The following is a 25,656-nucleotide window of genomic DNA, read 5'->3' on the forward strand; positions in this document are numbered from 1 at the left end:
GGAAAGGCTCTGGGTTTTCCAATAGACAAGTGAATATCTGAATCATGTTGGCAGAATGTGAAATGTGATGGAATGCTTGCCTTATGGATGGAGAAAGAGCCAGAAAGACTCTTGATATTATAAGTATGCACCTATTTTAAGCTCTAGGCATGTTGTCCTGAGATATTGGGTTATGGTAGGAAATTCAGGGGGCTCCATTACTGTGGAGTAAAATTGGCACATAGAAATTCCCACTGATGTCACCTGGGACGAGTCAACCTGGTCCTAGGGACCAAGGGACTTGGTGTAGGACTCTGGGTTTGATGTAAGCCTTCCTGTTGCCTGGGTGTCTTCAGCCGCACCAGTACCAGCAGTGCTGGATTAGCTAGAGCAAATTCAGCAGGTGTTTGGGGTACGACTAAATAGAGCACCCACCCTAATAACCCACTCCAAGAAAAACAGACAGGATTTTATATTTAATGAAATGCATTATTAAGAACTGAATTTTGCTACCCAAAGAAAACAAGAGAATTTATTTTCATTTCAGCTTGAATGCAAATTTTCATTTTGAGTGATTTTATTTTATTATGAATCAAAGTGAGATTCACCACAGTGATAGTGATAGTGCCAAGTACTCAGAACCTGTAAAAGTTTTAACCTGGTCTTAAAATCATTCCCTAGATTTGCCAGGCTCCCCACTCCTCCTTGGCTCCTTTTTTTTTTTTTTTTTTTTTTTTTTTTTTTGGTCACACACACATTTGCTATTTAACATCTCTATTTTCTATTTAGCCTCACATCACTAATCCCACCTGTATAAAGCTCTTGGCTTTCAGCTTCTAAATACAAGCAGCCTAGTTATCATTTCCCTTGTATGATATTCTTTTGACTCTTTGACACAGTACAATTTTGCTTTTAAGAAGCAACTCCCACAGATTTCCCGAACACATAAAATATACTTCTGACCCTGAACTAGCACTAGTTCTGCCCCAAGATCTTTTGCCAAGAATCCAAACATCTATTTGAGAGAAGTGGGTTTGGGGTTTGTTTGTTTCTTTGTTTTTCCCACATAGTCACAGTAGGGGCCAGCTAATCGGCTTCACTTCTCGGGTGTGGAGAGGGAAATAAGGAGGAAGAAATAGGAACAGCGTGCCCTGCCTCCATTTAGCAGTTTGAATTCTCCTTCAAATCAAACCAGGCATTCAGCATTTGGGAGAGTCCTTCCACCTTCAGTTTCCACCTCTGCCTATTGTTCAGGAAAATTGTCACATATGTTTCACAGCAAGATTAGAGTTACGAGCTACAGAGAGGTGAGATTACTAATAGCCTATGTCCTTGGAAAGGGGTATAGTAATCAGAAGGTAAAGGAAACCAAGTTTTTGGTATGTTATTTTTGTAAGAAAACTGTAGAAGATCTGTCTATTGAAAATCCCCAAGGCACATGTAGAGATCAACTTTATATCATATGTACCACATGTCAATCAACTCCAGTCCACGAGCTCTCCAGACTTACCTCCACCAGCTTGTTGGCATGTTCACGGAAAACCTGGGCATATTCCTTCACTTCCTTTTCATTCCCACTCTTTGCAGCTTCAATGAGAACCAACAAAGGGACATTGGTTTCCAAGAAAGAATCAGATATGTGATCCATCACTGCTTTCCGAAGCTACATTTAAAACAAAAACAAAAGATATACAATTAAGGGACAGAATTTTGATTTTTTTCCCCTAAACTATTGTCCATCTCATTACTATGTAAATAATGTTCCAGGGCTGGGGATGTTGCTCAGTGGCAGAGCGCTAGCCTAGCACATGTGAGACACTGGGTTCGATCCTTAGCACCACATAAAAATAAACAAATAAAATAAATAATGTTCCAACTCTTTCTTTTTAATTTTCCCAGTGCTTATGGCATCAAAGAAAAACACAATGATGGTGGATGGATGTCCATGTGTGAATTGACCCAATAAAGTCTGAAATCATAACACATATAGTTCAAGAACTCAGACTTCTTAGAAAAGGAGCAAGGTAGCCATCAACCAGCCAGTGGGAAGAAATTTGGATGAAGAACTGAACCTTGAAGCCACTCCTAATCCTTTACCACGATGAAGTCTCCTGCCCTTTCTAGACCCAGCTTTTATGCTTCACAGGAGTAGAAACAGGAAACATCTAGCAATCTCAAAAAGTATTTCTGCCCAGATGCTATGGTGATATAGTTGCTATGCTCCAGAAAGAAAAACCCACAATAGTTCTTCAAGGTAATAAGTATAAACAAACCCAAATCTTCCAACAACGCATAATTATACATCATTCCCACATTGTTAAAATAAGAAGCAGGGCAGTTGCATGAAAATAAAATAAAACTGTCCTAAACAATCATCTTGATGCTATTTCACTCATAAATATCTGAATGTATATGAAATACAATTAAAAATAAGCAAAGATAAAATGGTAAATAATATGTATGTTTTCCAAACAAATATACCTATCCAGGTATATGCAGGTAAATCTTTGATAAGGTAATATATATATATATATATATATATATATATATATATATATATATATATAATTGGTCAGAAGGAGAACTATGAATAAACTTAAATTCCTTTTATATTAATTATCATCAGGTATAGATATGTTTGTGCATAAGATGGTTTAGTTTAACTCTGAACTAAATGTGACAATTCATCATATAAAATATAATAAAGTCCATGTAGAGTTAATCTTACATAGTTACTCCTTTGATAAAATATATTATAATACTGCCTGGGAATAATGTTTGTTATTGGTGAGCTCATATTTTTTTAGGGTATATGTGCTATGAAAAAGTTAAGAGCACTACAGATTATATCATTGATTCCTACACTAACACTATGAGATAGGGAATATTCTTAAGCAGTTTGTCAAATAAACAAGCTGGTACTTAGGCAAGTTAGAAAACTTACCTACAATCATAGGGTGACAAGGGACAACCTACAGTGAGAAGTCTTGAAAGAGACAGAGACCCAAACAATTGAAACTAAGCTGCCCTGGCTGTCTTCTGGGGCAGGACTCATATTGGAAATGGAATCAGAAATGAACTTGGGGATTGGAGTTGTGGCTCAGTGGCTCTGTGGTAGAGTGCTTGCCTAGCATATATGAGGCTCTGGGTTCAAGTCTCAGCACCGTATATAAATAAGTGAATAAAATAAAGGTCCATCAACAGCCATATATATAATTTTATATAATATATTATATGAAACGAACTTGGCAGAGAAAACAAAGAAAAAAAATTATCAAGTAGGGGTATGAGCACAGCCAAGTTATCTCCCCAATCAAGCCACCTTATTTTTTACTCTCCATACAAAAATAATAGAAGTGAGAGCTCTGTGATGCTAGAACAGCAAGTACATCAAGCTTAGTACATCTTAAATTTTCAAAAATATTATGTTCACAAATGTAAGCAAATTAAAAACCAAGGTTAAATTTCATACAAAGTTATAAGAAAAATGAGAATAAGAAATATCATTTCCCTATACACGGTGAAAGCATACCTACAAAATGGAATAATCTATTAAAATGCCTATAAAATAGACTAAAAACTGTAACTATTCAAATTAATTAAAGAATTGGACCCAGGTATGTTTTACCATGGAGCCATATCCCCAGCCCTTTTTATTTTAAGAAAGGGTCTCACTAAATTGTCCAGACTGACCTTTTAATTAAAGAACTGTAATGAAAAGATGTACAAATGAACAACATAAATTACAGAAAGAAACACTGAGAATAGGTCTTAAAACTCAAGGAAGAATTATGAATGAATGAATAATCATTTTAAAAAAGATTGAACAAAAACAAATAAACAGCCACAATTGGCTTAAGATAAATAAAGGAGAAAATATAAATAAATCCAAAAGAAATGAAAAACAAACAAAGAACAGAAAGGTTGACAAATCTTAAAGACAGGCAAAGAAAATTCAATATATGGCTATCAGGGGTCCCTGAAGAAGAAAATAAAAACAAAAAATCAGAACAAACTAACAATTACAACCAATGAAAACTTTCCTGAGCACATGTATACACTGAAAACCACATTTTAATAATGTGTCATATACTACAAAACTGCAAAAATAGTAGATTTTCAATATTCTCACCATAGAAACAGAAAAACTCAGTATGTAAGATAGTGGAGATAATAATTAGCTTGATTTAATCACTTCAAATATATTGCACTTCTATAAAATTACATTACACTTGAAAGACATGACATAATTATTTTTCAAATAAAATGAGATCTTTTAAATTTAAAAACATTTAAATATTACATTCTTTTTTTTTTTTCTTGCAGTACTGGGAATTGAACCTAGGTATATTTTACCATGGATCCAAATCCCCAGCCCTTTTTATTTTGAGAAAGGGTCTCACTAAATTGTTCAGGCTGACCTCAAACTTGTGATCCTCCTGCATCAGCTTTCGAGTTGCTGCTGTTACAGGCATGTGCCACTAAATACAGTGAAAATATTACATTCTGAAATAACATGTACTCAAGAAGAATGGCTCATAACTATCAGCCAAGATATATTCCCATAAAGCTACTGGATTCTAAAGAAAATGGGGAGGGGACAGAATAATCCTTATGAAGTTTAGTGAATAGAGACTATGTTTTATAAAGGAGAATTAAATAACATCATATTTTTTGGCCCAGCAATTGCTTTATGTCAAAAGCAAATAGAGTACTGTATTTAAGATACTCAAGGAAAGAAAATGAGAGCGAAGAATTTTATAGCTGGCAAAACTGCCTTTAAAGGACATAAAGCACAGAAAAAAAAAAATAATAACATGCAAGAACCCAGAGGATGTTGTTCCCATGAGCCTTTCTGGGGGAATGCATTAGAGAATGAATTTTAAGATTCAAAATAACCAGAAAAAATTTCAACACAAGAATTGGCACTAAGCATTAGATATATACTTATTTAAAGAACTAAGAATAAATAATGGCTAAATTCAAGAGTTCAGTATGGAATGTCTGTACACTATGACGATGTAATGAAGACATTACAACACTGTAAAAATGGGAGGAGAAAGAGAATAGAATATAAGAGAATATGCTGCAGTGAACCAGGGAGTGAAGATATCTAAGATACTGATTTAATTTCTTTCAGATATATACCTAGAAGTGGGATTGCTGAATTAAATAGTAGTTCTATTCTTAATTTTTTGAGGAACCTCCATATTGTGTTCTATAATGACTCTACCAATTTACATTCCCACCAAGAGTGTTGAAGGCTTTCTTTCTCTCCACATCTTGCCAACATTTGAATACATGGGATTTTAAAATTGAAAACACTTGCAGACTCTTTCTCAGTTTTGTCCAATGAAACAGCCTGCCAACAGTGGCCAGCCTAGTAGTGATGAACATTTCAAAGTACAATTTTACACACTGAGAACCAGAGCTTCCTGGAGAAATGGCTGATTCCAGGTACTCGGAGACTGGGAATACACTAGAAACCCTGAACTAGCTTGTCATATCAAATAGCAAAGAGCTATCAGAATTCTAGGGTCTTGTGAAAACAACCAAGGGACTCCCGCAAGCCAAAGAGGAGCTTCACAAGAGGTTAAATTTTCAGTGGATTAAAATTCACCAAATATGATTTAATTCATGAGTTTATAATGACTAAAGAAGAAAAAGAGAGAAAAATTAATTGGTCACCTTCATAAGATGACAAGTGACAAAAATCCATGTCATTTATCTTGAAAGCATCAAGAACATGTCCTGCCTTTCCTGTCGACATGGGAATTCTGGATAATGAGGAAAAGATTTGTTTATGAACTTATTCTTTCCAATATGTGAAAAAAAAGATAAAATTAGAAAATCACGATTTTGCAATCCCCAATGAAATAATAAATCTAGGCAATGGATATTAGTGGTTGAAAACCACAAAACTGGGATGATCAGAATATGCCTTCTACAAAAATGGCACAATCCCCAATATGATCTTGTCAAAGGGATGAAATTTGAAACCTGGATGCTTTTGGCGATATGCAGAAAATACAGAGGACAGAATAGCATCCAGAATTGCACATCCAATCGGGAAAACCCAAATCAGAAAACTTGCAAACAACCTAGGCTCCATGGCATATGGATCATTAGTCAAAGAAAGGAATGGAAGGGCATGCAAAAGATTCTGAGAGACTAAGAGACATATTCCACAATGCAGGTTAAATTGTATCATCTAAAGATATGCATTTGGATGAGAAAACAAAGAAATATAATAAAGTGATTATTCTAAAAGCCAGGATACTTTACTTTTTGAGGGACATAGGGGCTGTGTCTGTGTTTGGTGGTAGAGAGAGCTTCTAGAGAAGTTGGCAGAATTCTATTTCTTGGGTTACAAGAACATTTGTATAATATTAATTCAACAAGCTATACATTATTGAGTTTGGATTTTTTAAATATGTTTTATTTTCTAATAATTTTTTTTAAGTAAACATGTCTCATGTATATGTATCCTTATTCTTTCCCATTTCTGTCTGGGTGGAATGCAGATGGCCCCCAAGGTGACTTGAGATCTGCTCACAATCAACCTGGGCTCCAGAATGCATGAAGGAGAACTACCCAATATCCTGTTACTGCCCAGAATTGTTACATGAATAAGAAATGCAATTTTATTTTGTCAGAGCCTTTGAACATGTTGGTTTTATTATAGGACTTGGCTTACCTGATTTTAACCAGAACGCCCTGAAACAGAGTTTTGCTTTTGGTGGTGGTAGGTTGTGTTCCTTTCCCTGCCAATTCTGCCTTTCAACCTGCCTTTCTTTCTCTAGATCCTTTCTACTTAAAGTGTAGGTCACAGGTTAGCCTCACTGCTATTTCCTGGGAGATCATTAAAATGCTAACCCAAGATCCCACCCAAATAAGATACCTAGTTGATTCCTATGCTCAATAAAGTTTGAGAAACACTTCCTTAGGCTCCCTATTCTACCTATCAAGTTCACAGTCTCATGCAGTAGAAATAAATTTTGGCTAATAGAAGCAGAAAAGAAAATGGCCCCTTTAGTTCTTCACATAATCAACAGAATTCTGAAATTGTAAGGCACCCTGTTTCTTTGAGTCAACAACTTCTGATTCAAAGTCTTAGGCAGATAAAATATTGGGACAGACTCTGGGTCACATGTTTACAGCAAGTAGCAAAGGTGTAGGAAGGAGGTACTGGGAGAAAAACATTTTTGTGAAAGCAAATGTTCTGCCCATTTTATCTTCTTATACAAAGACTCATGAAATAAGGAATTTCCCCAAATACATATAACAGCAAACAAGCAAATAATAAATAAAGAATAAATTTAGATGAGCACTGCAGCACACACCTGTAGCCCCAGCTACTCAGGAGGTTGAAGCATGAGGATCACAAGTGTGAGGATAACCTGGGTATTTTAAATACAGTGAGATTCTGTCAACAAAACAACAAGAACAAACCCAGTAGTCTAGCAGATCACTAATTAAATGATTCAAGCATGGATTGGAAGGTGGAAAAAGTAAAAAAGATACATTAAAAAAAAAACCTATCTGAAGTAGTGGCACATGCCTATAATCCCAGCTACTTGTGAAGCTAAAGCAGGAGGATGCAACTTTGTGAGACTCTTGGCAACTTAGCAAGACCCAGAGTGAAAATAAAAAAAGGACCAGGGATGTAGCTCAATGGTAAAGTGCCCCTGGGTTCAATCCCCCAGTACCAAAATAAAATAAATTTTAAAACATTGCTAAATTGGTGAGGGATTCTTCATAAGGAACAAGATCAGAAACTAGGACAAGGACAGGAATGTCAAGCATGCTACAATTTTTCCTTTCTATGCCACACTAGATATGATTAATCAATTACAGCATTCTTTTATGCTGAGCTCAAATACTACTTCATAACCCTTCTCAGCACAGTGCTCCAGGCAGCTAGTACTAATCAACCCTACTTCTCCTGAAGGATGAAAGCTGTCTTTCTTTGCTGAACCTTCCTGCGATGGAAGCTTTCTGCATGCCAATCTTTAGGCAGAACTGGCTCTGTGTCTAAGAAATCTAGTACCATCTTAACTTTCGGAAGTGAAAGTGAATCCACAATTCTAGACTGGGCTAATGATATTTAACAAAGGTCTGACCGTTTGAACATCTACCCTGTCACTTGATGCTTACAAAAAAATCCTGTTAAAATAATAAAGTTAACTTTCTCACTACTATGATATAAAATACACCCAACAAGGTCACATTTGGGGTGATTTCAAACTGGCACAAAAATCTGAAGCCTTAAATCTTTTCCTTGAGTATAGCTGCTCCAGGCCTTCCATGATTACTGACATATTTTAACCATATTTCCCTAAGCTTTATGGTATCATTATTATTAAAAATTGAAAAATCAAAGCAACAAAGTGACTGGGCCAGCAGCCATTCCGCCTAGGGGGTCTGACAGGAATTGAGCCTCATTAAGTCAAGCAAATTTTAGCCAGTCTGAAGGTCAATTAGGGTAATCAGTCAATGCAGTAATCCACCTAAAGCCACTTTAATAAGCTAAGGTGCCCCCAGTGCACATGATCCACTGACAATGAAGGCACTATTCACTGTAGTGGCTGGAGTGGGGGCAGGTAGAGGGGGCACATCTGGGAAGCCTGAGGAAGAGCACTTACAGAATCATCACCAATTTTGCTTCATTTTTTCTTTTCTTTTTATGAGAAACACAAAATTCTTTGGCCATTATCTTGATGGTACCAACTATCTTCCGTAAAGCAAAATCATTTTAATTGGGATACAAAAGCATCTTTCCTTAATGGAACCAATTACCTCTTTTTAAAAAAGACGACGACTAGCTTATCAAGCCTTATGTTTTTCTCCACCTATACCAAACATTCCCCACCAAAGTCAGGCTCTGCTGGATCAATGAAAGTCCAACTGTCATCATTAGCAACACCTATGTGCAAACACTTGATGGTTGAGTTTAACCAGATCAGCAGCCCCTCTGCCCTTTAATTTTTTTTTCTCTAGGAGTGCTAAGAAAGAGTAAATGTTCGGGACATGTTTCTCTAATAAAATAAGAAAAACTGAGGCAAACTTAGATGATGGCAGTGATTTTGTTGCATTAATGAACCCACACATGACTTCTCCAAGTAACTCTGCAGTGCCTGCCCTCTCTAACACTGGGCGTGACCATGTGGCAGACCTAGGTCTAATGAGCACTGGCCTCATGATGTATGCAGGGGTTTGCAAGGCCTGTTCCCCATTGAGGTTTCTGGGTCTCATTCTCACTATCCTCCTGAGAAGGACATGCTCAGGCTAGACCGATTGACCTAGGAGAAGGGGGACAGATATGTTGAAAAGACCTGATTCTAGATCAGAGAAGAGCAATGGAGACCAGACACATGAGTGGGCTGAGCCAAAGGGACCACCCCAAAATATTGAGCAACAAATGCTCTTGTTTGCCCCTGAGAGGCTACTACAATACAGGACTGTGATGACAGATGTCTGATTATATATAACTAGAATAAGTTTTTGTGGTCACTGAATCATTTTCTTGGGGAGGTAGGGGACATATCTTGAAAAGAACTTTCTGATCAAATCATTAACTAGTTTGGTATCATTTCAATTCTGTTTTATTGCTTAAAGCACCAAAGTAGTCTGCTTTGCATGATTCATTTAAATGAAGCCATGAGGCATATTTTAAAATATCACAGTTGGCTGAATGTAGTGGCACATGCCTGCAATCCCCAGTGACTTGGGAGGAAGAGGATTGCAGGTTCAAAGCCAGCCTCAGCAGCTTAGCGAGGACCTATGCAACATTCTAGACTCTATCTCAAGATAAAAGAATAAAAGAATTAGGGATATGTCTCCCTGGGTTCAATGCCTAGTGCAAAAAAAAAAAGTAATTTTACAATTTTACAGTTGTAATTTCTATTTTTTGTAGATTCAAAACACATTTAACTTAAAAATTGTTCCAACAGACATCACAGGGACTAGGACAGGGAAGGGCTTGTGGAGACTCATCCTGAAGGACAGTAGCAGGTGCTTAGCTCCTTCTGTCGATTTCATTTTCTGCCCCAGCACACAGAGGTCTGTGTCAAAGTCCTCTTTTCCCTACATGATAGGCAAGGGCGACTGCTTTCATGAGAAGAGGCAATGAAAAGTTGCCTCGGGGTCCAGGGGAGGGCTGGGATCATCCAGGAGCTCCAGATGGCCTCAATCCAGCAGGTGAAGCAGCTTGATTTGGTGCTGGTAAAAATGCAAGCAGAAATTGGAGTCTGTAATTGCTGAGTGCAATAAAGGGAAGCAAAGGAGAGACTGGTGGTTTGGGAGACATACGAAGAAGGCAGAAGCCAACTGCAGCAGTGGGCATGGAGGAAAGAAAGGTGGTAAGGACAGGAAAGAAAAGGACTGGGGAAAACTGATATTTCCTGTTAACAATCTTCATTGAACACGTATTATTGTGCCGCTGTTCTGAACACTTGGAATAACTTTTTTATTTCTCTCAGAAGAGCTGGCTACTATTTTTCTCCATTTCATGGTGGGGAGGAGAGATGGAAGCAACAGACTGAAGCCTATATTTACACAGTAAGTGGTAGGGGCAGGATTTGAACGGAGGACCTCTGGGCCCAGAGCTCATGCTCTGCAGTGTTCATACACACACTGCTCTGTGCCACCTTAGCATACATTACTGACCAAAATCAGTGTTTTGTATGATGGTGGTGGAGAAAGTCCCAGGAACAAATGCAATTCCTGGGTGATAAGTGACGTGCATAGAAGATTCTGGAAGCTTCCTTTCTACCAGGCCCTGAGATAGTAACACCAAAAAGAAGAGAACTCCTGGGAAAGAGGATGGAAGAACAGACCCAGTGGCAGAAGGACACCACAAGGTGGAACAGATATCCCACCAGGGACAGAATGGATCCTAATGAACCCATACCATGAAACTCAGTGTGTGCAGGGGACTTCTAGTCTGGAAAAGAAAAGGGGACTCACAGTTTAAGACATGTTTATTATGAAAATGCCTTGATAAATTATATAAATGATCCTCTACATTCACAGGTTCTGCATCTAAGGAGTCAACAAACCTCGGAGTAAAAATATTTTTTTGAAAAAAAAAAAACTGTGCCAGAACCAAGGGTGGTAGTAAACACCTGTAAATCCAATTACTCCAGGAGGCTGAGTCAGGAGGATTGCAAGTTAAAGGCCAGTCTCAGCAAGTTTGGGAGATCTTGTCTCAAAATAAAATGGAAAGGACGGGGGATGGTGCTCAGTGATAGAGCACCCCTTGGTTTCATTTCCAGAACCACAACAAATTAATGAATGAATTAGTTCACAAAATTGCATCTGTACCGAACACATATGGACTTTTAAAAATCATTATTCCCTAAGTAGGTAACAACTGTTTATATAGCATTTACATTGTCATGGATATTATAAATAATCTAGAGAGTATTTAAAGTGGAAAGGGAGGATGTGAGTAGATAATCTGATGTGAGTAGATAATCTAACAAACCGGTTTATAAGAGAATTGGGCATCTGCAGATTTTGGTATCAACAGTTAGGGGTGGGTCTTGGAAACAACCTCATGGATATCTAAGGTCATTTGTACTTGTTCTTATGCAATCATCTTATAACTCAAAGTGTTTTAATAATTTTAAGGAATTTGAATTTAATAATTTGAAGGAATGGGAAGCATAAGAAAGTGTGTTTCTTAGGATTCTGCCTAGGTTAAATCCAAGGGACATGAGTCCCCTCCCAGATTGGGATCCACTTTCCAAGATTTGATATGATAATTACAATATGTATGGGGGTCCATTAGCCAGATGGTGGCAGAGGTGAGCAGGGTTCTGCCTAACTATAGAAAGCTGCAGATGCAGGTTAGTATATTGGGACAATCTAGCAGTCTAGTTTTTATTCTTCTTCTTATGAAAATTTGGATAAAAGCACATTCATCCTAAATATTTGTTACTTAGTCCATAAGCACAAGTATATATCCAAAAGCGAGAGCTGGAGTCCTCAGCAGCCAGAACTAGGGACACCTTGAACTTAGTGTCATCCAGAAAGTGCAGGGATTCATAAATACTGCCTTCATTAGCTCATGGGCCCTGTGATTTGTGTTCCTGATGAATAGGGGCACATTTTTTGACCCCTCCAGTAAACAGGCAATGTAATTCCTCTGTAAATTGACTATTAGAATGGTTTAAATGTCCTTGCCTACAAGCTGAAAGGCATAGTTAACACTTTTTACATAAGCTAGAGGACCAAAATTTAGCTATCAATCAACGAGGGCAGAAAGGAATGACTTGACAAAATCGTTCGTTAAGTCTGACAGGAGTCAAGAACACAAGGCTCTCTTCCAACTCTTTAAATGTATGTGTGACAAGGGAATATTAATTGCATAAGACAAGACATTTAACAGTATTAGCTCAGCACTACCAGTCTATTTTACCCAATTAGGGCTATTCATCAATGTAAATAATTGCATTTTCTTCAACAAACCTAAAAGAATGCAGTCCATGGATCATACCTATTCGAACAATCCACTTCCTTATTTCATGGGAGGGCAGAATAATGAGAGCAGAGATGACGATTTTACTCACAAGCTCGAGAAAAAAAATAAAGATTCTCAAAAATGACCAAAAGTTTCCTTTGGGGTGAGACATGAGCAGTGTATGATGCATCTCAAGCTACACTCAAATAGATATTGCAAAAGCGTTCTTGTAGAAAGTCTAAAAAACCTACACTGTTTGATGAATATGAAACAGTTCCCTGCAAAAGACAAGAAAAAATGGCTCTCCCCAGCCAACTAGAATAGCTAAGCTTAAACTTGCATGAGACTTTGAAGACTGTGTGTTTTATTTTAATCTACCCAATGAAAAACACCTCTGCAATTCTTTTTAATGGATAGACATTCATGCTTGAAAGACTGAAAAAGGTCCCCTAATTATTTGCCTTCAACTGTGCATTTTGAAATTTCTTTTCTGATCTCAAGGGCGGGGGGAATGGATCCATAGAGAAAAATCTACACAAATGTCACGCTTTTATTAAGAATGCTTAAGTTTTTTTGCCAAAGAAAGGAAATGAGAGCAAATGCACAAAAATATCTAACGGTGTAATACTAATGCAATTAGTTCTAAAGAGGCATAAATCTTATTATAAGAGAAATAAGAAGTCCTCGGAGAGGAAATACACTTCATCTCCTTATTCCACTCTACATAGAGATTGGTGTTCACTCATTTATTCTTTTTACTAGCATTTGAAGAGCTCTTGGTGTACTAAGCACTGTGTTTGGTCAGGGATATAGAGAAAAATGAGATAAGCCATCTATTCTCACTGCCAAAACCTCCTCCAGTGTCTCAATTCCCAATTACTAACAAAGCTATAGTGATCAACTTGACCTCACACATGCTTGACTGGCCTCATAAATGACTCATAAATGACTTAGAGGCAAGTGTGAATTCCTTCGGATGAATATATTGGAAGTTGGTTTAAGGAACACTGTAAAGAAATCCAAATGTTTTCATTTTCTTCACATCATATTGCTTAAGATTTTCCTCATGTAAAATTCTCTCAGGATTTCTCCACCCTTCTATGAGGGCAGACTTTCTTTTGATTGCCTGATTCCTAAGTTAGTTTAGAATACAATAATTCCACAAGGGTGGAATTTTAGATGGCACAGATGAAAGGGGAATATATATTTTTATGATAACTGCTTTGCTCAGGTTCCTTGATTCAAACCAAAAAGCATGTTTGGAATTCTGCATATTTGGAAGATCTACTCCGTGCCTGGGTATTTATTTCCTGTAATAATAATCCTATGCATGCTCCATTTTTATGGCTTATAAAGATCTTTCCTAGACATTATTTCATTTGACCTTCCTTACATGTCACGGTGGGGGTGAAGAGTGCAGTTTGCAAGAAAAGCATCATTCTCTGTGCTGATTAGATGAAGAAGCGGGGGATCCACTGGTTAAACATAGTAAATGCCATAGTCAGACCTGCTGGTTCTAAGAAGAGTGCTATTTTATTTGAGGTCTCTGTCTTTTTGGACCTGGTGGTTCAAGTTCACAAATCCTAACAATACAAAGATCACCTTTCTTTCCACTCTTCACTCCTACATCCAGTCCTCCAACCTCTTCCCAGCATTGCTTATCACAAAGGGGATCTAAGAACAGATGCCTGTATGTTTCAGTCTGAGTATTTAATGCCTGCCTTTGATTAAATGGTATTCAGTAGGCACAGCTGCTTGACTCCAGTGAGACAGTCAAAAGTTACCTGAGTCATGACATAAATTCACTTGTAGCAAGACCCCTTAGGAATCTTGTAATATGCTATTCAAAAAGTGACTTAATCCTCCCACAATTGCATTGGCAATTGAGAAAGATAATCACTGAAGGGGTGGATTTCATAGCAGTCTAAAAAAGTGTGCAGGTAATGAGTTTGAAGCAAGATACAGAGAAGAACCCTCTAAAACCATTATTTCTTTCTGATGGGGTCAATCTTATACACCTGAGAAAGTCGGGTAGACTTTGCACTAAATAGTCATCTGGCCCCATAAGTCCATAAATCCTGCCAGTTCATGTTACAGCACATGTCCTTTGGGGCTTAGAAGAATCCTCATTATAAATATAAGGATCCCTGGGACTCAGTCCAAACTTGCAAGGTTCACTGCAGGTGTCAGATGAGTGATAACTTGGTTCACTTGAGCAGGATGGGTAACTTGGACTAAGACACTGTTGGGTAAGGGAATGAATGGGTGCTTGCTCCTTGGTACAAGTGTCACTGTTAAATGTACCTCTGAAGCTTCTGGCTGTCTGTGATTATTAAAAAGCCTATCATGCTTTCTGAAACAGAGAACCATTCACCACCCTCTCCTGCTTTACTCCAATTATGTATAACTGTGTGCCTCTAAGCTACTTTTCTCTCCAGAGTTCTGCTGGTGGCATGCTACACTTTTTCACTTCCTGTCTTTAACTATTGCACAGTGTTGCATTTCCAACAGCTGCTGGATTTTTCCCTGGAGGGCCTTTATTTCAGATAGAAGCCCAATCATGGCTCCACATTCCTGAGTTACAGAAATCCTATAAAATGATCGTTATGCCACTATTTAAGGGAGAGGCAGGAGACAGAATCAGATTCAAGGTCCTTTAGCTTTTTAGGACTGTGGGCTCCTAGACCACTATTTGTTTTATCTCAAGTTAGATTTACTCCCAGAGCAGAAATTGGCAGACTTTTCCTATAAAGAGCCCTGTAGTTATATTTGGCCTTCTTGGGCCAGTTGGTCTGTGCCACTACTACTCAATTCTGCAGAGGTAGAACAAATGCAGTCAGTAGAACTTCACATAAGCAGACAGAGGACTAGAATTGACAAAACAGTAACAGTTTGCCAATGCCTGGTCTAGACACTTTCATCAGTGGATATATCCCTCTCACTCTGCCCATCAGTTGCTACTGCAAATCCCAAGCTATTTCAAGCTCCAGTCACCCACTGCTTACTTACAACTAAGCATCTGCTGTGCTAGCAACTACCTGTTTATGAAAAGAACCAAAGAGAGTCTAAGAGCCCCCAAAGTGGTCGGTTTGGTCTTATTTGACCAAGTTGACATTTGCTATTTCTTTTCCTCTCACTCTGCTAGAACACATAGATTATTCCCGTGGTCCCTAAACAATTCTTTCTCCAGCAGAAGTTTTGAGGCAAAGAAAGAAAAGACAAAGAATTGTAAAGCAAAGCTGTTAACTTTTCCTAAAAATTGTTGGATTGGGAAGGTTTCTGGTTACATTGTTTGACTTGTTTGCTATAGGAGCTCTGACCTAGGCTAAACTGCAAATTCTGATATTTCCCCATAAGTAAGCAGCACTACTGAGGGCGTGTGCACACTCCCCAAACACACAGAAAATGCACCCAAAGAGCAGCAGGCAAGCTGGTTGCTATGGTAATACACAGACACAATGACTAGTTGATCATCCACAAGTTATCCCCTTTCAGCTAGTTATTTGGGCATCTATAAATACAGCCTAAGGCCACATTGATCTAAGCCTGTGGATTTAAAAGGAGGGTCTGAGGGATCTGCTCAGTCAGGTATGGTTCATTAGTACTGACTTCTTCCTGCTTTTGCAACTCTGCATCCTCCCTCTTCCATTTTTCTGGTCTCAGACCTCCCAGCTTGCCTTGCCAAAAGGTGCTTTGTAGCCCTTTATACGGTTGCAATTTAGACTGTAGCTATTTAAGGCAGCCTTATCCTCTTTGAAATTGAAAGAATCAAATAAAAATATAGAAATCCTGCCCTTAACATTAAGCAGGATTGATGCACTCATAAAAAACTAAGCAACTATGGAACAAGAGAGGATGGGGTAGGGGATCAGTTGATCATCCAAACTTCTGACATGCTCTTATGGTTGGATGAGAAGGAGAAAAATTTCCCCTGATCCCCAAATTCCTCAGGAAAGGTTCTCCTTTCATCCTGGAATGCTTGGCACAATGTTCAACCATTTTTTACTAAATATACCAGGCAAGTCTGCTGGTATCCTGATGTGCATTTAATCAGATATTCCCAAGCTAAGATAAAAGTCCTTTACATTTCCCTTCTATGATTAATTAGAAAAATAATTATCAAAATTGCATTCATAGTGTAGTTTCTTCAATGGGCCTGGACACAGATATGGATGGCTTAAGGAAGAAAATAATGATGATTATATTAAACATGAAGCATATTATAATGATTATTATAGAGAAACCCAGGGCTCATTAATAATTGATATTTACCTTGTGCTCTTCCCAATAGGGGAATTTTAATAAAAGTTATAAACTAAATCAAAAGTGAACTAACTTCAAAGACTACTGTCATTATAAGGACAGGCTTCAGAGTCAGGCCACTTGTGTTCCCTAACTTAGGAGCTTTGCATTGGTAAGAAATTTGATCTACTATTGGAACTTTAATACTTGACTTTCTTTAAGGAAAAAAAAAAAGCCTCTTTGTTAATAATACTACCTGTTAAAAATACTACTTTGAAGAATTGTTATAGGGGTCATTTATAAGAATGAACACTAAACAAGTGTCAAACAGTTTGTATGGAGAGGTTTGCTTTTCTGATCTTCACAAATAACCACATGCAAGTGGGAGAAATGGATCACATGGGGAAAAGAAATGATTATTTCAGTTGTTTCAATGACAAGAGAGCATCACTGCTCAGACACTGAACCTCACCAATCTTAACACTCAAGGATATGGAAAGGAACTCAATGAGAAGCTATGACTTCATGTGTAATAACAGTCACTATTTGTAGTTCTTTGGATCTACAGATACAGTTCTTCACTGAAACTTTGTCTGCACCTTCAACTTTGGAAAAGAATTCAGTTTTTGCAGCACAAAACTAACACCAGTGCTTGAAAATTACAAGATTATTGATCTTACCTCAATTATCTCAATTTTCTAACAACTAAAATGACCCAATAATGGAGCCAACTGCTGAGAATTGGGACAAACAGCATCTCCAAAGAAAAGGCTGGCCGAGGAGGCACCAGAAAGAAAAGACTGAAGAAAGACTTCTTGTCCTTGGAAGACCCTGGGTTTTCTTCCTCTAACAGTCCATGATTTGTGAATCAATATCTTCTCATTCAAAGATAGTTGAGAGTGAAGCTTAGGAGGACACCACTGTTTTCCCTTCCTCTTCCTCCTTTTCCCCATTTCCTGCTCATTTGGGGTGGGGTTTTATGATTTAGATATGTGGTGTCCACCAAAGCTCATGTGTGAGGCATTGTAAGAAAGTTCAGAGTAAAAATGATTGGGTTATGATTGGGTTATGAGAGTCTTAACTTAATCAGTGCAGTAATCCACTGATACAGATCAACTAGGTGGTTACTGTAGACAGATAAGGTTCGGCTGGAGAAAGTAGGTCACTAGGGACATGCCTTTGAGTTTTACAGAGTGAAGCTCTCTCTGCTTCCTGCTCTATCTCACCCTTCCACCATGATTTTCTGCTCATAGCTATGGAATCAGCTGACCATGGACTGAACCTCTGAAACCATGAGTCAAAATAAACTTTTCGTCCACCATGTTGTTCTTGTCAGGTCTTTGGTCCCAGCAATAAAAAAAAAAAAAAAAAAAAAAAAAAAAACCTGACTAAAATATGGGCAACTTAAAATCTTTGAACATGTATACCCACTTAATCACCATTCAGCTGTTAAGTTTAAAGAGATTGTCCTTCTTCCTGAACTTGATAGCTATGACTTTTTCCCCTCTGGTTGGGGGACATTCTTTGTTGAGATGTTTAAATTTCTTAGCAATTTTTTTTCTGTATATGAAGAAAATTTTCCATGCTCCAGCATGATAAAAATACCTGTTCTGGGTATAGTTTCCTGAAATGTGGCACCATATGTGCATCAGTAAACATTATGTGTAGAGTAAATTAAACCAAGCCTTATAATTAGGCAGTAAGGAAATTACTGTAGACCTGAAAGAGTAAATCAGCAGTATTAAAATGCTCTCCATTTTTTCTGAAGCACTTCAGAGTGCCATAAAAAGCCCGTGTCATTGCGATAAACATCGAGAAGAAATGCATTTGGAGCAAGACAACCTAAAAGACACCACAATTCAAATAGGTCTTTGAATCCAGAGTCCAAGGTGTCATCTCATAAAATTTAAAAGCCAGCCCTTTTGCCACTAATGTGGGAGGGAAAGGAAAACCATCTGACATTGAGACATTGGGGTGGAACTTTCTCATACAACAAGTGCAGTAAAGACTTTAGTAGACAGGGGCTTTGGAGCAGAGCCAGGACCAAGGAGAGGTTCATCCATGCTGAACAAAACAGCTACACTGTAAATAAAGACAGGCTCAGTATTGCAGACTTTCCCTTTTGCATTAAGTTTCAATACATCTCAGAGAGGCACTGTCTTATTTACAGTTGTCCTATTTTATCAACAATGTTGATATTTTGATCAGAGTGGATTTTGCATGACTTTTGATTCTCTAGAATAGTGCTGAAAATATTACTTATCTTGACTACTTAGTTTATTGGGTACCTCACAAAATTAGGTGCCTGGGGCTAGTGCCTCACTTGTTTTACTCCAGTCCTGGCCCTGCTCCAGAAAACACAGATTGATTTTACCAAGCCCTACAACAAGGGACAGTGAACAATTGGTCTGCTCATGTCTAATCTCAGCCCCTGGGGAGAGGAACCTTGTAATACATGAAAAAAAAAAAAATTCTAAGAAATTTAATCATCTTGACAAAGAATGTCCCCCAATGAGAGGGGAAAATGTCATACCTGTTCTTAACTTTAGAAACAAATATTCAATCTCTTTAAACTTAATTTAAAAGCTGAATAGTGATTATGTGGATATGTATTGATTGATATTGAAAATATTGATTCAGAAATTTTTTTTTTTACTTCTTTCCCTGATTCCTGACATAGTGCTCCTAAAATCCTTGGAGATCTTGTAGAGATGGACACTAATGAAGTCTTTTGTTCTAATATTTAGTCTTTGACCCTAATTCCTGACACACACTCTTAAGAACTGTGTAATTTTCTGACTGATAACATCTGACAGAGTTCCTAAACCTTTTGGAATTTCCTGATGGATAGGAGCATCTTTTGTTCTAATGAGGTGACATTTGGTGGTCTCCTGGATAACCTCAGGATGAGAGCTGGTTGCCAGAGGAACCAGCCATATGATTAAAGGGTTAGAACTTTGGGCTCTCCCCACATACCTCTGAGCTCTGGGGAGGTGAGAGAGACTGAAGGTTGAATTGATCACCGATGGCAATGGTTTAATCAATTATGCTGCGTCATCAAGCCATTACAAAAATCCAGAAGGACAGTGTTTAGAAAGCTTCCCAGTAGCTAAACATGCAGAGGTGCAGGGAGGTTGGGGTGCCTGGAGGACATGGAAGCTGTGCTCCCTTCTCACATGCCCGACTCTGTGCATCTTTTCATCTGTGTCCTTCACAGTGCCCTTTATAATAAACCAGTGAATGCAAATTAGTGTTTCCCTGAGATCTGTGAGCTGCTTTGGCAAGTTAATCACACCTGCATTAGGGGATATGGGAACACTGATTTTTAGCTGGTCAGTCAGAAGCATAGATGAAAACCTACCACTTGCAACTGGCATCAGAAGTGGGGAAGTCTTGAGGAACTTGGCCCTTAAACTGCGGGATGGGATGCTATCTTCACATACAAAGTGTCTTCTACCGGAATTGAATTGAACTAGAAGACACCGAATTGTGTAGGAGAACTGTTCACTGTAGGGAAAACTCCATATACATTCTGATGACCAGAGGTAAATGTCCTATGGTGAATGTTTCCCCTATCTCTTGCAAGCCTCAAGCATGGACATCCCGTGAAACAAGTATGGTCTCTGTGAAGTGGAGAGATCAGATAGAGGCCAACAGATAGGAGAAAAGTTGGAAGGTCTCACACATTCTCAGATGCATCCCCTAAGGAACTATGTGAAACAAAGACAGTAGATTCAAACCTGTGAAAACATCAAAAGTTGCCTAAAATGTGCTATGACACAGATTTTAAGGTGCCAACAAAGGTATGTGAAATCAGAATCTCCCCAAATGAAGTATTCATCTGTACTTTAGCGCTTCTTGTCTTTTAAAGCCATCCCAGCAACAGGAAACTGCTGAGTTAGGTAGGGTGTCCTCTCTTAAAATGAAAATTATTATAACAGTATAAATAGACTTCTTAGGCTAGTGAATCTAGCCCATGAAACAATGGGACCAGGAACATGGAAGTTTATTATGGAGGGAAGTCAATGGCTGGAGTATTTTCTATGTGGAGAGTCTGCTATGGGGGATTCTCATTCTTTCAAGACCTGTGTTGATGCAAACTTAGTTTATTTGGGGCACTAGTACCTGGCCTAAAGAAACAAAGAGTAATAGGACATGAGCACACTTCAAACAAAGATACAAGTTAAACCCATTACAACGTGTTGTGATAGAAATATTTTTAAATGATTGAGGAGTCTACTTCTATAAATCTTGTTTTCAGAAATTGAAGAAAGTCATGATAATAATAAGGTGATATTGAGGCTAATCCTTTTAGGAAAAACTGTGAATTTTCCTCTAAGTAAAAAAAAAAGGGGGGGTTGGGTAGATGACTCCAGGCAGAGACAATGACAAGTTAAATCCATAAAGATGTATAAACACCAGTTTCCCAGACTGCCAGGGCTACTGTGAGTTGACCTCAAGAAGACTGGGGTCATGGAGACTGGTTATGAAGCTGTGGTCATTATTATTATTATTTTTTTTTTTGTAAAGAAGTTAAGCAGAGCCAATGAGAGTGGACAGAAAGGACAGGACTAAGCCTCATTCATGGGGTAGTATAAATTGGACTGAATAACTGGTGGGGATTTGAGGAATGGTGCTGCATGGGTCTGTAACTCTCTTGAAAGGACCATCAGAGTGGAAAGCACACAACTGTGTATGGCCAAGGTGGGGAAGAGTACGGCTTTCAGCCATCCTACAAATTTCATTCACCAAAGAACAAAGGACCAAAATTAGGGAAAAGGAAGCATAAATTGAGAAATGTCGTAACTAACATCACCTTCTTCAGAATTTTCTAGCCAAGCAAAAGGCAATCTTGAATCCCCCCAGCCATTAGCAGTGACATCCAAGGAAGCTGAAAAGGCACAAAGCAATGAGATTCTACAGAAAGTGGGTTCCTACCAGGGCTGGTGGCAACAGCAGGTGAGACAGAACCTGCAAGAAAATGAGTCATTTTCTAAATTTCAGTTCTACCCAGCCTTCTTGGGAAATGGGAAGATAATATATATATATATATATATATATATATATATATATATATATATATATATATTGTCAGACTTGATGGAAATTTCCCCTGGGAAAACTGATGCCAGAAGCCATTTCAGGTAATAAAAGGTAACCTCAGCAAGGAGGAGTCAGAAGTAACAGAAGTATTTGGTAACATGCTGACTGCAGTGATTCTCTAAGTACATTTGGTCAGATCAAGGCTGCTAGCTTTAGCAACATCTTTATTCAGGCCATAGATGTGGGTGCATAACACACTTTAGAATTATCTCCTTTTGAATGACAGGCTTGGATAAGAATCCTCAGCTCCCACATAGCCTCCAACAATGGGCCAACCTGACCTAATAAGGATAGGTGTTCTGGATGTACATTCTGGTATATAGAAAGGACATTCTACCAAAAAAAAAAAAAAAAAGAAAGAAAGAAAGAAAGAAAGAAAGAAAGAAAGAAAGAAAGAAAGAAAGAAAGAAAGAAAGATCTTTGTTGTTTAAATCATCATTTTTTGGAAATATTCCAAACTTTCTTGCTTAGAAATTTCATCCCAGAAAACATATTATATTTTATATTTTTTAAAAGTAATCAACAGTGGATCTTCTATTCTCAGAATCAGTATTCTTAATGGCATTTTCAGTCACCAAAACAAAAGTAGGTGGTGGAGGTGGAGACAAATACAGACATTCTCTAAAATGTGGGGATCTTTTGCATTTTGTATTGGTACACAATAATTATATATATCCTTGGATTCATTGTAACATAGTACCTATATGTACAGGACATAATTTGATTGATTTCATTCCTCGGTACCTCCCCTTCTCCACCATCCTCCCTCCCTGCATCTCCTTCCACTTTCATACTGCTCTTCCTTTTATTTTCATGAGCTTCCTTTATTTGTCTCTCCCTTTTGATAACTTCCACATGAGATTAAAAAATATGACCCTTGACTTTCTGACTCTGGCTTATTTCTCTTAACACAATATTCCCCAGTTTCATCCATTTTCCTGAAAATGGCATAATGAAATTTGTTTGGGACTCAGTTATTACTATTTACATCTCCCTATTCCCACTTCTCTTTGGCTGTTAGGGCTGGAGAAATTAGCAGAAGAGGGCAGATCAGGAGTTGAAGCGCCCACTTAATTGAACATCTTCTTATTCACACATACATTGTTGCTCCCTCTACTCAGCATAGTATGGTATTTGATTAACCAATGTTGGTCCAGGTACTAGACTCTTCCTGTGATGAGGACTTGAATGAGAGAGAAGAAAAGCCTGGCGATCTCCCCAAAGTTGAGTTAATGTGAGAATACTCAAGTACAGTATGGCTCATAGAAAAAAAAATAAATTTCATGAATCAAACAGCACCTTGACAAAAAAAAAGACCTTGTCCATAGTGATATTTCAAAAACCATTTCTGATTTATGAAATCATGCACCCTGGACATGGCCTAATGAGTTTTCCAGGAGATGAATAAGTAAAGGATGGTCTTATGTTCAGGGCTGTTTTATTAGAATTTTTCTAGAACAGAGGTGGTCTGGATATACAAGCCTTAATCAAGGGGCATGTACAAATAATGGCTGTTCACCATGTCATTGAACCCTCTCCTGCCAGCTCTGCCTTGCTCTTCCTGGACTTTTTTATCCTGAGTTTTGGTGTTTAGCTGTCTCTACACTGCTTATTTTTATATTTCAAATCCTCCTTGCTGTATGATCATTTTCTGATCTCCATTCTCCCACTGTAGTGTGGGATCTGACCCAAGGACCAAACCCCAGGGATTATTAGCTCTGACATAAGGTTTCTGTGTGAAGAACATAAACTTTAATATTTGGAGAAAATCATTATTCTATCATTTTTGTTGTGGCTGTTGTTGTAGACATATAGATAGCTTCATATCCTTATGAAGAAAAGCAGATTCAAATACAGAAATAAATTAGTTTAAAATGTTTTCTTACAATGAATCTAAAAATAATTGGCCCTATCACAGGCAGATGTGAGAAAAAGAATTGAATGCCTTAATGTTTCTTTTTTTCTGTAAATGTTTTGGAAAGTCTGTAATTCGCACATTGAGAAGCCGGATACCTAAGCACAATAAGCACTTTTTTCAAAAGAGGATCCAGTGAACCATAACAGCTGGAGACCCAAGAGATAATATCAAACAAGAACCGTATTTTTGACATTCACCATAGATTTTTTTTCCTGTCTGCAGGGCATACCTGTCACCCCAAATTCTAGAGTGATGGAGGTACTATTGGAAACCAAAAATCAATTTTATGTAGTTATGTGAATCTTCCCTTCCACACACATCAACCAGGGTAGGTCTGTATACAGGTGACCACTTGTATATGCTGGTTCTATGGAGAGGCAGGATGGAGTAAAGATTGTGAGCAAAGAACCAGCAGCCAGACTGCCTGGGCTGAAACCTGCACATCAACACCCTGGATGCATTAGTTCATTAATATATCCTCATCTGTAAAATGGGCATGGTGACAACCTTATCCATCTCACAGAATTAGCATGAGGATTCAATGTGGTCAATATGTAGAGAAAACTTAGAATCAGTCTAGGCACACTGTAAGGATTGACATATATCAGCTACAATTTAGGATTTACTTTGTGAGCATTTTTCAAAACTCTCACTAATGATGGTCCACCTTCAGCCACAGTTCTTACTTATATAAGGAATTAGGACTGAATGGGGCATCTAGGAAATTCTTTAAATGTAATTTCTTATCAATCTTAAAAAAAAATTTCTGTCATCCTCTCTGGAGGCAGGGTCTTTTTTAAAATTAATTCTTTTAATTAGGTATATATGACAGCAGAATGTATTTTTATTCATTGTACACAATTGCAGCACACTTTATATTCCTATGGTTGGACAAGACATAGCGTCACACCATATGTGCAGTCATACATGTACCTAGGGTCATGATGTCCATATCATTCCACCATCTTGGAGGCAGGGTCTTGATAAATATACCTCCAAGTGACATGTTTTGCTTTTTGGTTTTTAATCTCTTGTTATATTTACCATTCTACTACATACTCATCTCAATGTAAAAAAAATAATCATGAATAATTCTATTCACAATTTTTTTGTTGTTGAAAATATTTTTTTATTGTAATAGCAATTTAGAACTTTTTGTCGAGTTGGCACTCACTGAATCTCAATGTGGGAATCATTGTCATGGTTAATAAGGGTAAAAGGATAGGAATTAGGCCCTGAATTGGTTTTGGAAGTGAGAGTGGCTGTTTGGCAACACCATGATGTTATGGTTATTAGTTATTAGCTTCTCATAGAGTAAGGTTTGGGCCCTAATTTGCTTATCAACTTAGGATAAAAAAGCCTAAGGAAAGGATCAAAACTTTAACAAGAAGAAATCAGCCTCCTTGTATGTACAGGAAGAAGTAAGAGAGGGAGGTTTGTAGGAGAGCAGGCAGGTGCTGCTGGCAGACACTGGCTAGGTCCTCTCTGAGGGACGGATGGACCGTAGAGGACCCTGGTCCTCTAGATAGGGTGTCAGCCAAAAGCTTTTGCTTTTGCAATGGTTTGGGTCCAGAATCACAGCAGTGACAGTAGCTCAGACATGGAGCCTACTGTGTCCACAGCTCTAAAATTAGAACATAATGCTTAAAGCTGGCAGTTATATTCCCATAAATCCATTATTAATTCTAAACAAAGTACTCCCAAGAGGATTCTGCTCTACCACTGGCCATTGTCATGGGTTTAATTGGCAAGATGGATTCATGCCAATCAGTTTTAAATCATACCCTTGCATTCCTGTGACCTTTTTCACAATTTATGACATCCTTGGGATGTGCTGCCTCAGTGAGGGGTTTAACTTGTTTGAAAAATTCCACTTGAACAGCGATCCTTTTTGATCCTTTTTTGAATAACTCTTGGTTTTTTAAGTGTCTTCAAGTCTAACTAAGCT

At 38.0% G+C, this 25,656-nt stretch overlaps 1 protein-coding gene across 8 annotated transcripts in view; it reads right to left on the bottom strand.

Moving 5' to 3' along the window:
* CTNNA2 (catenin alpha 2) overlaps window positions 1-25,656 on the bottom strand; it is a gene marked incomplete at its 5' end in the record, with an annotated part of 976,113 nt that overhangs the window by 235,971 nt on the left and 714,486 nt on the right. For all 8 annotated transcript variants that reach the window (XM_081264879.1, XM_081264878.1, XM_081264877.1 and 5 more), the window contains one exon: window positions 1,490-1,642. In XM_081264879.1, the coding sequence (XP_081121005.1) occupies window positions 1,490-1,642 (153 nt within the window). The remainder of the gene's footprint in view (window positions 1-1,489; window positions 1,643-25,656) is intronic.

Source organism: Spermophilus citellus (assembly GCF_964194105.1).
Source record: "Spermophilus citellus genome assembly, chromosome: 13".
NCBI classification, from domain to species: Eukaryota; Metazoa; Chordata; class Mammalia; order Rodentia; family Sciuridae; genus Spermophilus; species Spermophilus citellus.